This window comes from Grus americana, unplaced genomic scaffold (assembly GCF_028858705.1).
Source record: "Grus americana isolate bGruAme1 unplaced genomic scaffold, bGruAme1.mat H_67, whole genome shotgun sequence".
NCBI lineage: Eukaryota > Metazoa > Chordata > Aves > Gruiformes > Gruidae > Grus > Grus americana.
Window position 1 is genome coordinate 51,695 of NW_026561390.1, and position 12,414 is coordinate 64,108.

General features: G+C 40.7%; 1 protein-coding gene across 1 annotated transcript; it reads right to left on the minus strand.

The window, feature by feature from the left end:
- Positions 1-3,624: 3,624 nt before the first annotated feature.
- Positions 3,625-12,408, minus strand: LOC129200356 (BEN domain-containing protein 6-like). Its single transcript, XM_054811687.1, has 4 exons — positions 12,318-12,408; positions 10,095-10,287; positions 8,137-8,275; positions 3,625-5,639 (listed from the first exon to the last, which is right to left on the minus strand). Exons 1-4 carry the CDS (start codon positions 12,384-12,386, stop codon positions 5,372-5,374), a joined length of 669 nt encoding a protein of 222 aa, XP_054667662.1. The 5' UTR covers positions 12,387-12,408; the 3' UTR covers positions 3,625-5,371.
- Between the last annotated feature and the right edge of the window lie 6 nt (positions 12,409-12,414).

Here is a 12,414-nt window from a genome sequence, read left to right on the forward strand (position 1 = left end):
AGTACTGTGTCCAGTTCTGGGCTCCCCAGTTCAAGAAAGACAGGGAACTACTGGAGAGAGTCCAGCAAAGGGCTGCGAGGATGATTAGGGGACTGGAGCATCTCTCGTACGAGGAAAGGCTGAGAGAGCTGTTTAGCCTGGAGAAAAGACGACTGAGAGGGGATCTGATCAATGCTTAAAAATATCTAAAGGGTGGGTGTCAAGAGGATGGGGCCAGACTCTTTTCAATGGTGCCCAGTGACAGGACAAGGGGCAACGGGCACAGACTGGAGCACAGGCAGTTCCATCTCAATATGAGGAAAAACTTCTTCACTTTGAGGGTGACAGAACACTGGCACAGGCTGCCCAGAGAAGTTGTGCAGTCTCCTTCTCTGGAGATATTAAAAGCCCACCTGGATGCGATCTTGTGCAACCTGCTCTAGGTGATCCTGCTTTAGCAGAGGGGTTGGACTAGATGATCTCCGCAGGTCCCTTTCAACCCCTACCGTTCTGTGATTCTGTGACTCCCCTCAGGATCCTGAGCTCCACCACCTCATGCTCACTTCAGCCAAGGCTGCTTTTGAGCTTCACATTCCCAACAAGCCCCTCATTGGTATGAGCGGGCCAGCAAAGCAGTGCTTCATTGGTCCGCCTTGGCTCCTTTATGACTTGGAGGAAAAGGTTATCAGTGCACTTCAGGAATCTTATGGATTGCTTATGCCCTGCTGTGTTGTCCCTCCACCAAATATCTGGGTGGTTGAAGTCCCCCATGAGGACCAGGGCTTGCGAATGTGAGACTGCTCCTATCTGTCTACCTCATCCACTTGTTCTTCCTGGTCAGGTGGCCTATAGCAGACACCCACTATAACATCGCCTTTACCTGTCCTCTAATCCTCATCTGTAAACCTTCATTTGGTTCCTCATCCACCCCAGGCAGAGCTCCATGCACTCCAACTGCTCTTTCACATGAAGAGTGACTTCCCCCTCCTTGTTGTCCTAGCTTCTCCTTCCTAAAGAGCCTGTATCCCTTCACTGTGACACTCTAGTCGTGGGAGCCATCCTACCGTGTCTCTGTGATCCCAAAAAGATCATAGCCCTGCAACTGCACACAGATCTCTAACTTTTCATGTTTATTCCCCATGCTGTGTGCATTAATATACAGACACTTTAGAGAGGCACATCATTGATGTATGCTTATCAAATCCTGTACACGCAGGAGAGAAAGAATTCAGGGTTCTGTGTTAAATTTTGATGTTATGGGAGCTTCTGATATTTATGAGAGAAGACAGACAAACAGATGCTAATTATATATACTAGTTACATACTAGGAAACAAATTTGTACAACTTAATCACTATTGTTGGACTGTATAAACAACATTGATTTGAACAGTTTTATTTCATTATTAAAATAATGGAAACCTGACTACTACTTTGAAAATTAAAGTCATTGTTGCTGTCTAAACTTTCATATTTTGCATTTATAACTTAAATTTGCTAATAAAATAGCAGCCATTCTATTCATAGCTTGCATTTGCACTTAATTTTGATTCTTGAGGATAGATTAGATAAAGTGCCATAGTGACAAGTTACTAGAACAGCAAGGTGGCATTAATTTTCCAAACTCTGATACCCGATAAAAATGACACTCTCTTGAATATAAATTTTTCAGCAGTAATTTACGTAAATGGTTGCTCATGCAATGACCCATCCAAACATCCTCCTCGTATTTAAACAACACAGTTAAGGAAAAAAAAAATAGTAAGGGAATTGCCATGCAATCATGTCAGCATTTATAATATGCTAACAAAACTTGGAATTCCAAAATTTGAGTATTTCAGCTAATTCCTGGGAAAGCACAGGCTTCCCAGGCTGGGTCAGCTTGGGAAAGTTGTTACGCGTTTCGTAGAGAAGAGAAAAGATGTAGCCTGCTGGACTTCTTGGCTGGTGGGCCACCTGCAAGCCACATTCACTGTCTAACTTGGTAAGAGAGTAATTTTTTTTTTAAACACAGGCAGTAGATTGCCAAAGGGAGGAGCAAACAAACCTGGGAGAGCAGGGCGTACCCACGATCTGCTCTTCATGACCTCAGATCTCCAAGTCCAAACCTCCAAACGAAGTCTGGGTATCACATAGGATGTGGAAGTTGTTTCTGACCAGACTCTTATATAAACTCAGTAATGCTCGCTAGCAACCGATTCCATATATTCATAATGTGCCCTTAATGATTTTCTTTTATAGAATTTAAACATATTTCAACATCCTTGTTTCTCTCCTTGCTCCTTAAAGTGAGTGAAACATTGCCTTTTTAACCATTGATTTCCCTCAACATTGCATACTGCCACTTACTCTTGATCTAGAAAATTTAGATGTCTGGCAGTTTGGATTGTTTTTACTCCTATCTATACACCATAATAAGAGGAGACATGAACTTGACATGCATTAAAACCCTTGATTTATTCAATAGCATATTTTTTCAGTAAGTTTTTTATCCCATTCTTCACATATCTCAATATTATTCCCTCGTTAGAAAGCAAGTGTTCTTACTGAGCAGTTCATAATAAACAATGACCAAATTTTTTTCCAGGGTAATCTTCAATCTAAAATGCAGTAATAGAAACAAATAGTTCAAGTTATTAGTTTTAGTATTGCTTACCTTTTCAGTACTAAATCTCCAGTTACTAAATGCTGTATAGTCATATAGTTGTTAGGTTTTTCTACAGTAGCCGTCAGCCTTCTCCTATTCTACGTAATGCAAATTATGTGTCCTCTGTCACTCGTATCAGAAGAATTTTACACTTTGTGACACCACACATTTACACACCACCAATTAATTTTGATTTTAGTGCAAATGTTGGCAGAAGCAGCATTAGACTGCTCTGGTCTCCCTTTCTGATACTTCTGAAGTTTCTAATCTGTGATTATCTAGTCTTCAGTTGTGTGTTCTCAGTTTGTCAGGGTCATTTTGGAAAACCAGTTGTATTTTCTTCCTTTTTGGTCATACTGCAAGGAGCATGGCTTTTCTGTTAACTGTGTCGTTGTGTAAAAGCTATTTATCTTCTTTTTTCTGGTGGGATAACACTAGTCCTATACTTTAGGAGAGAGGAACAATCCTTTGCAGCTTGCTCCCTCCTTACCCTTTAGCAAAACACTAAGATGTCTCCTTCTGTGTTGCTCTTTTTGTCCAGAACACCCATCTCTCTTCCTAGCTTGTGCCTGGGAGTAGGCCCATCATCCTACCACACAAAATCCTCCTTTACTCCTTGTGGTGAGCCTTCGACAACTTACCTGGTCAGCAGAATAGAAGAGCGTGTGCTATAGTGTGATCTTCAGTACTGCGACAGGGAGGGCCACCACTCATGTTTGGCTCCGTGTACCTGCCCAAGTGTTACTACACCTCCCAAATAGCAGAACAGCTGCAGCTGGGCAATATCAGCTGTGACAACTTTAAGGTTAGAGAGCCCTTGTAAGCTAGACCAACTCCTTCCCCAGCTAAAGATTATGAGCTTTATAGAAGCTGGCTTCAGAACAGTTTTTTTTAAAAAGGAAAAAAAAGTGAGCGAGAAAAAACTCAAACACCTTACATTAGAGATGGATGTAAGAAAAGGCCCAGAAGACAGTCAGGACAAGAAAGTAGAACTAAGACGTAGTAATGTTTCATTTTATTTTATAGAAAGTTGCTTCAAAAATATGATTAACTATATACATTCTTATATGCTGTACATACAGTACATATACAAAATATACATAATAGCAAACATCCTTCTGTTGCATTTTATGGATAGTAGTTAATAACATGAGATAGGACTTACATCATATTTCATACCTGCTTTCATCCTGATCTTATCTATAAGGAATTGATAGACATGAGAGATGGAAAAGGCTAGCAGATCACTTAATTCATACCCCAGCCCCACAAAAGTCTTCTTCACAGTGCATTTTGTTAGTGCATTGTTCTAGTACAGTTATGTTTGCAGCACTTTCTTTTAGAGGTATTTGGCTGCTAACCTATCTTCAGGGTTTTTTTCTGGCATTCACCCTAATACTATTTCTAATTTATTTCTATAGCTCAGATCTCCTGAGTTACAGAAATCTTCCTCAAGTCAAGCTAGGTTTCTTCAACTTTATGTTGGGTTTTTTTTCCTTCATCTTGACTCCTTAGTTGTTTGTTTGCCACATACAAAATAGGTTTAAGTATTAGCACTCTCTGATCTGGGAGAAGTACACTCAAGCACGAATGCTATAATCCAAGTGTTCTCTCCTTCCCATGCTACCAGCACCCTGTAAACCTGGAATCAGTCAGTGAGGAAAAAAATGTAGCTTCCCCCCTCCTCCTCCTCCTCAGGCAATTAGAGGGTGTGTGACTGCCAGCTGCTCCCAGGGGCAAGTGGTGTTAAATTTCAAGAGGAACTGCACAGTTACTGGGATTTTTCTAGTCCCAGTCCCGTAAGGAAAGCTCTGCCTGCCTACTTACTCTCCCAGCAAGAGGTAGCATACCAAAATTGGAACACAGGGAGTAAAGGCTGGCAATTCTGCCTTGTACTACTTGCTTCCAAAAGACAGTCCTCCATTTCCTGACCAGAGGGATCAGGCACCCTGATGTTCAGGGAAGAAGGGAGAGCAAGAGCTGCCAAGCCAGCAGGATGCCAGCAGGATACCAGCAGCAGAAGGCCTGTGAGAGAAGGTATGGCCTCCACAACCTAAGAGGCTATCCTGGAGGACCCTTCCCTGAGCTAAGAGGGAACATGGCTTCTTTCATTGCCTTTCCAGCTTTCAGAGGTTAAAAATGAGCTGCTGCTTTCTTGCAGACATCTTGAGAGCTGCAGTTTCATTGCCCCAAGAATATTTTCTTCTTTCCAAGTTAACAGCATCCTCCGCTATTTTATTCCTTCTCTGCTCACGTGGCCCTGTGCTGGTCATAGTCTTAATTTCACTAGGAAATTTTTCTATTCTCTTTTCATACCTCTATATCTTTTTTGTATTAATATGCAATAGCTTTCTCTGATCGGTAAAGCGGTTTTCCATCAGCTATCAAGGTGAAAGCAAGGGGATTAAGGTTCCTTTTATACATTCTTTTGGTATTACTTTAAATCATGTTTTTTTCTAGCTAAGGGGAACTCTTCTTATATTCTTCAGAATGAGTTTATATTTTTTTAATTACTGTGTAACATGCATATATTTAATAATATCTTAAAGCCAAAGATATTAATATGCCTTCATTTTTTTCTATGCTGTGGGATTTTAATTTGTTTGAGAAAATGGTTCTCAGGCTTCTATTCTGCTTGCAGCATCTCTGTCCACTATTTCTAGGCCGATTTAGATATTACTTCTTTTTTATTTTATACTACTCCTTAATCTCCATTGAGAATTTAAACCGGTATGAAATACCTTCTATTACTCTTTGTCTGAATTCCTGAGATCCTGTCTGCAACCCTGGTTGGGAGAGGGCGCTGGTGAGCTTCTGGTGAGATGAGACTCCACCTTAGAAGAAGTGGGTTTGAAGTACTCCTGCTGACCTTGTGTGGTGGGAGGTGGAGGAGACAGATGGCTGTTGCTTTGCTGAATTTGTGCATTAGCAGCTGTTGAATCATCATCCTGCTGGTCTTGTGTGCTGGGAGGAACAGCAGAAGAGATGATGCCCTGAGGAGCAGCTGTCGAACCACTGTTGAGACAATTTATAACTGAGCCTGAGATACTCGCATTAAATGTGCAATTACTACTGTTCTTAGTTTCCGAGCAGCAGAGTTTGTTTATTAGCTAGTTAACTAGTTTTCTTCATTGACACATTCCCCTTTTCCTTGTTTCACCTCAGCCATATGGATCTGAGATGGTCATTTGTCTGTCTTGTTGGATTTGACTCCAAACTCCTTCTCTTGAATTGTAATCACGTTCTGAGGAAGGGCAGAGGAGGTGGGCAAGGAAGGTGGAGCAGCCAGGGAGGAGATCAAAACTGCAATATCACCATTTTTAAAAGTTCGTAACTTTTGTGTAAGTTGTTACTAAAGGCACTGCACAGTAGCATTTTCTCTTGGCCCCTCTGTACGTCATTGCTGGAAGGTGAACTGAAGGAGGAACTGTCAAATTATGAGCGCTTTTAAATTCTTCTAATTTTCTTACAGAGAAAACTTGTGTCATCTGAGTTAAAGGAATGGCCACCATTATCCTGATTACCTACAAAGTGCTTAAATGCTTTTATAGTGAGGAAATTCTGAACAGATGTAAAATGAATCCATTATAAATGCATTCTAATAAGCATCCATTCAAGACAAGCTATGCAGGCAATATCTGCATTGGTTTCAGTGGATGTTGGACTGGATTTTACGTAAGCACTTATCAATACCAGACATAAAAACATATTTAAGATATCAAGTTTAAACTGAAAGGTCTATAGGCAGTATTAAAAAACAACCCAGAATTGTTATAGTGCTAGCTCAAGATCCTCCTGTCAAGGCTTCAGGAATACTGTGTCTGTACATGAGAAGACTCAGGAATTAGCAAAATTTATGGATTTATCTAATGAAGATAAAGATATAAATATAAAATAGTTAAGATTTAGTACTTTCAAAGAAGACAGAGTCTATGTTTCTGTGCTTTTTTTTTACCACCTGCATCAAGGACAAGGAAAAATACTACAGTGAATCAATGCACACTGTATATTACAAATACAGAGGACCTTTGTTTTATGAAGCTTTGTCATCTCTAGGAGAAAAGCATTAACATAGTAAACTGTATTTTAGCCAGGCTAGTGCATTTGTTTATTGTTTCCACATGGGAAAACCTGTGTATGTGGATTCTTCCAGTAGATGTTATCTGATTATTTCTCAAGTAGTAATTCATAGACCACTGGTGGTCCATGGAGTACTTCCAGGTGGCTTAGAGAGGAATTTTAGCAGCAAAGCACTGCCACTTTTCAAACAATTGTGTTGTAACATAGTCAAGTATCTTGGAGTGGTTTCATTCATTGTTTGGTTTTTTTGTTGTTGTTGTTATGAAGTGTCTTACAGTTGCAAATATACATTTTAAAACGTGCACGAGATAACTGAACTAGAAAGAAGTAAAATATTACTTCAGTATGGAAAGTCAAAGTAAGGACAAATCTGTTCTCCCTGTCTCCCTGATTTTAATCTCCTCTCCTGTTCCTGAGGAGAGGCTGAGGGAGCTGGGCCTGTTTAGCCTCAAGAAGGCTCAAGGGGATTTTATCTATGTGGATTAATATCTGATGGGAGGGTGTAAAGAAGATGGAGCCTCTTCTCAGTGGCGCCCAGTGGCAGGACCAGAGGCAATGGGCACAAACTGAAACACTGAAGGTTCCCTCTGAGCATCACGAAACACCTTTACGCTGTGAGGGTGATGGAGCACTGGAACAGGTTGCCCAGGGAGGTTGTGGAGTTTCCATCCTTGGAGATACTCAACCCAACTGTACATGGCTCTGTGCAACCCAGTCTAGGTGACCCTGCTTTCAGCAGTGGGGGTTGCACTAGCCAATCTACAGAGGTCCCTCCCAACTTCAGCCATTCCATGATATGTATGTTTGGTATATATGGAAACAGTACTATGCAAATAATTGACTTGACTGACAATAGGGATGAGTTCAGCACTTTTAGACTTAGTCTTGTTCACAAGGTAAGAATGCCCATAAAAAGCAAGATGTTGTTAAATAATTCCTCTGCCCCAATAATTTAGACTCTTCTGGCAGTAAAATAATGCTAATTTAGCTCTCCTACAGTACTTCTATCAGTAGGTACAAAAGAGGTGTGATTTTCCTTATCTTTACTTGTGGGTTATTTGAGGTGCAACAGGTGACATGAAAATGGAATTGACTGGTCTCTGGAGAGCCTACAGAAAATAATAAGCAAAGTAAATAATGCCAAATCTAAAACAGACATACGGATCAAGGTAACTCCATGTTTACTTCTGTATCCTCTTCCTGTAATTTAATAGCCTTGTGCAGCTTTGTCTAGAATGAACAACTTTTTTTGTGCTGTAAAGTTGGACTGCTTCTGTATTACAAGGTTATGAAAATATTTACCTACTTGTCAATGCATCTATGAACACGTATCTTCATGGTAATTTTAAGACTGCTTTTAGATTTTGTTACCACAGGGTAATATACGGAATTACATATTGAGGCTACATTTTTATTTTTTTCTAAGACTTACCAAAAGCTATGCTTCTGAAAAGCACCTGAGTTAACATCTTTGCTTAAAATTGGCTTCTTGGTGCAATTGTTCAGTTTTTGTCCCATCATTCGCCTAATTAAAGCATCATCTGTGTTTGGAAACAACTGTTTTGTGATTCCTGCAAAATAAAGAGATGATATATATGAGGCCTCCAAATCAGTGAAACAACTCATTTCTTGCATCTTGAAATTTCCAGCTACTTCATCAGCTTCAGCTCTAGTTACTTTGCTTCTTCACACAATACTTCATAGATTTTGCATGCGCCAGCTCTTGCTTTTCTCTGTGCCTTCTCTTGGCAAACTCAAAGGGAACTCCAGGGCCACAAAGGGCTTCCTGTAGTGAGTGATTTGTGTTTGCTCATCCTCTCTCCCTTTGTTCTGCTCTTGATCAAAGAGTCCTATTCCTATCCTCGTCAGTCCTCATGCCTCTGAATCTTACAGATTTTGTTCATTAATTTTCATTTGCAGGTGATGTCTCCTTACCTAAAAATTTCCTTTCTGTTTTGGCTGGCTAACTTTTTTGAATGCAAAAACCCAAACAGAACTCAACATCAGGAATGCAACTCCTGCTCTCCTCGATCATCTTCCCTTCCCCTGTTTTTCTCCCCTCTTTCATTTCATTTTGAAGTTTTATAGTTTCCATCTTCTTTAACTACTAACTAACTTCTACTAACTCATTTTCTACAGTCCTAGAACTCCCAGGCTTCCCTCTTATTTTAGTTCTTCTCTTGTATAATGTTGAAACTTTTCTATTTGAATTCAGGAGTGTTGTCATTTCCCTCAACAAACTTCTTTGACTTCTCTATAGGTTCCCCTTGGTCACTGAATTCTCTGCAGCCTGCTGTATTCAGTGTCCTGATTATCATCTCTGCTTCCCTTTTCAGTTTTGCCTAGACCCTTCCCCAGAATCCACCTTTGAAAAGTCACCGGTAGCTCTTACAATCATAGAATCATTGAGGTAGGGAAAAACCATTTAGATCATCGAGTCCAACTGTTCTTGTCATCCCATGAAATCTTAATTTTTCTCATACATCATTCTGAAATTGTCTCATCTTACTGCCTCTAAATATATTTTCACCACCTTACGCACTCTTTCCTTTTCTCTCTCTTGACTTTGGGCCTTTTTCTTTAGCTAGGCTCTTAAGAAAAAGAGGTTTCTGCAACTGATAACTTTTGAAACTGCTGGCCCGCTTCAACAAAACTGGACCAAGGTACAGGGACTGGAGCTAAACTGGGAAGGGAACTGAGAGAACTGGGGAAGTCCAAGAGAATGGCAATGGGTAAGGGATTCTAATACAGGAATTTAGGCTATGTTGTTCAAGTATTAAGCTATAGGTTGGAAACCAATAAAAATCAGGCTTCGTGTGCTCACAAAATACTGTTTTCTTTAAAGCTGCTACTTCCATCTGAAATTATTCTCTTTCCTATGCACCAAACATTCTTTGCCTTAAACCTCAGCATAAAACAAATTTTGTTTGCTTCTCTGATCACTATTCCTGTCTTCTATACTTATTGTCTCATTTTGCCTCCAGCGTTATTTAAAATGTCAGCATTCATAACATTCACTAACTTCAGAACATAGCAGACATTATTTTAAATTTGATCTGTGTCCTCTCTTTGCCTTCCCTTATCTGTTATTGTCATGCTCCAAATTTGACTGTCACAGATTAACCTTTCAAAGGCTAAAAAAAAATTATATCCCTGTGCTAAGTAACCACTTAAGTAAAACCCACAAAATTCACGCAACAGAAATACTACTACTTAGCATTTCACTAACAGTATTTGTAACAGCTGAGTTAAAAAAGTATGTAGCTGAAGAAGGAAATAGGAAACAGCACATCACCCGAGTAGACCAGCTGTTAAGCATTACAGCCCCTCCCTCAGAGAAAGCCCTCCATCAAGTCAGTGCCACATTGAATAACGTGAACAAGTCATCACCTATGATCTCCTGAACTTCATTCTGATTCATAGCTGGTTTTGCTGCTTTATCCTTTGAAGAGGAGGACTTTGCGCCTGTCAGGCTGTGTGTAGCCATGTATTCATGTGTATAAAGTGCTTGCATCAAGTCATTTATAAACTTCTGAGGTTTGCTTTTGTTACAAAGTGCAATCTGCCACTTTTCAATCTTGAACTGGAAAACAAAATCAGTCATAGGCATAACTATTGCAGTTCTCTAGAAAAATATAGAATTACCTCTGAATTTTTTTTTTTACATTTTCTTTTTTTAAACCACAAATCTCTGCAAACTGTGTGCTTGAGATCAACGCTAAACTTGCATACTACTCAACGTTTGCAACTGTGCACGCAGGTTGATTTATTTTCAGAAGCAAGTCTGGGGCAGACTAAAGACCCCATTCATCCTAGCAACCACTTCACCAAGCGATCCTTATTACTCACTAGTGGAGACAGGACATGTTCAGACATATCTAAATCCTTCCGCTTGCACTCCACGCAGGCTGGCTGTGGTCCAGTTCTGGTGTGGATTCTGTACGGCCTCGGGAGCATGGCATCGTGCACATTCCTGTCTCCAAGCAGACATGCCCTAAGAACCGTGACATCTAATCCTGGGCTTTGAGAGTGACTTTGACACAAGCAGTTGTACAGCCTAAGTAGTTGAACTCTCCTAATGGGCAATTTTGAGCTACCTCTATTAAGTAAGGCTAGGCTGCTTAGAAAATTAGGTCTTTTTATTTCTTTGGAGATGCTAGGTCAAATTTTGTGTATTGCAATATTCAGTAAAAACATCATTGATATGATGATTGATAATTCTTAATAGATTTCTTTGTTTTTTAGGAACCCATGACAACACACAAGAATGATTTCCATCAACTGACATGACTCAATGCATAAGAATGTTTATGTAAATTGTGAATGCAGAAGCTAGAATTCTTTTGGTTGCGTCTTTATAGAATCATAGAACGGTTTGGGTTGGAAGGGACCTCAAAGATCATCTAGTTCCAACCCCCCTGCCATGGGCAGGGACACCCTCCACTACAGGTTGCCCAAAGCCTCATCCAACCTGGTCTTAAACACTTCCAGGGAGGGGGCATCCACAACCTCTCTGGGCAACCTGTTCCAGTACCTCACCACCCTCACAGTGAAGAATTTCTTTCTAATATCTAATCTAAATCGACCCTCCTTCAGCTTAAACCCGTTACCCCTTGTCCTGTCACTACACTCCCTGATAAACAGTCCCTCTCCAGATTTCTTGTAGGCCCCCTTCAGGTCCTGGTAAGCCACAATTAGATCTCCCTGGAGCCTTCTTTTCTCCAGGCTGAACAACCCCAACTCTCTCAGCCTGTCCTCATAGGAGAGGTGCTCCAGCCCTCTGATCAGCTTCATGGCCTTCTTCTGGACTCACTCCAACAGCTCCATGTCTCTCCTGTACTGGGGCCCCCAGAGCTGGATGCAGTACTCCAGATGGGTCTCACAAGAGTGGAGTAGAGGGGCAGGATCACCTCCCTCGACCTGCTGGTCACACCTCTCTTGATGCAGCCCAGGACACAGTTGGCTTTCTGGGCTGCAAGTGCACACTGCCAGCTCATCAATCAATACCCTCAAGTCCTTCTCCTTGGGACTGCTTTCAATCCATTCCTCGCCCAGCCTATAGCTGTGCTTGGGACAGCCTCTGTGCCTGAGATTTGTCAGTTATGCTCAGTGATAATTACAGAGAATAGGGGAACATCTTTACTCAGTATCTATATATGTATGTGTTTCTACTGGACTGCTGGCCCGTGTCTGGAGCAAGAGCAGAAACATACCATTCTCCATTTACTTATTAACAGTTTAAACAGACTGCTGGTATTTTTCTTAATTATCTCTGAAACACTACCATTCCTCTTTGGCATCCAAAACACTGGGCTGGAAGTTATCCCTGGGTCTCAGTATTTTCTTCATGCATCTACATTCTGCCCTTAGTCACAGATGTGGAAAGCCACCGACATCAAAGCGAGTTTGAGAGTGTACCAGCACACTGATTTAAGTCTAGTGTTTCTCATGGAAAGAGCCTTCTGCACAAAAGGAGCTCATTAGTCACATCATCAACTGAATGACAAAATGATTTTTACTGATGCTTATTTTTTATATTTGTTATACTATAACAGTAAAGTTTGTACTATATAAAGTTTTAATTTTTATGCCTGAAATTGCCTTTTAACTGACCTGTTTTTCGGTCTGTTGCTCCTCATCTTCCACATTCAAAGTTATTGGTGAACCGGAGTTACTATGCATAGCTGCATATGAATCTGCTAATGGATTG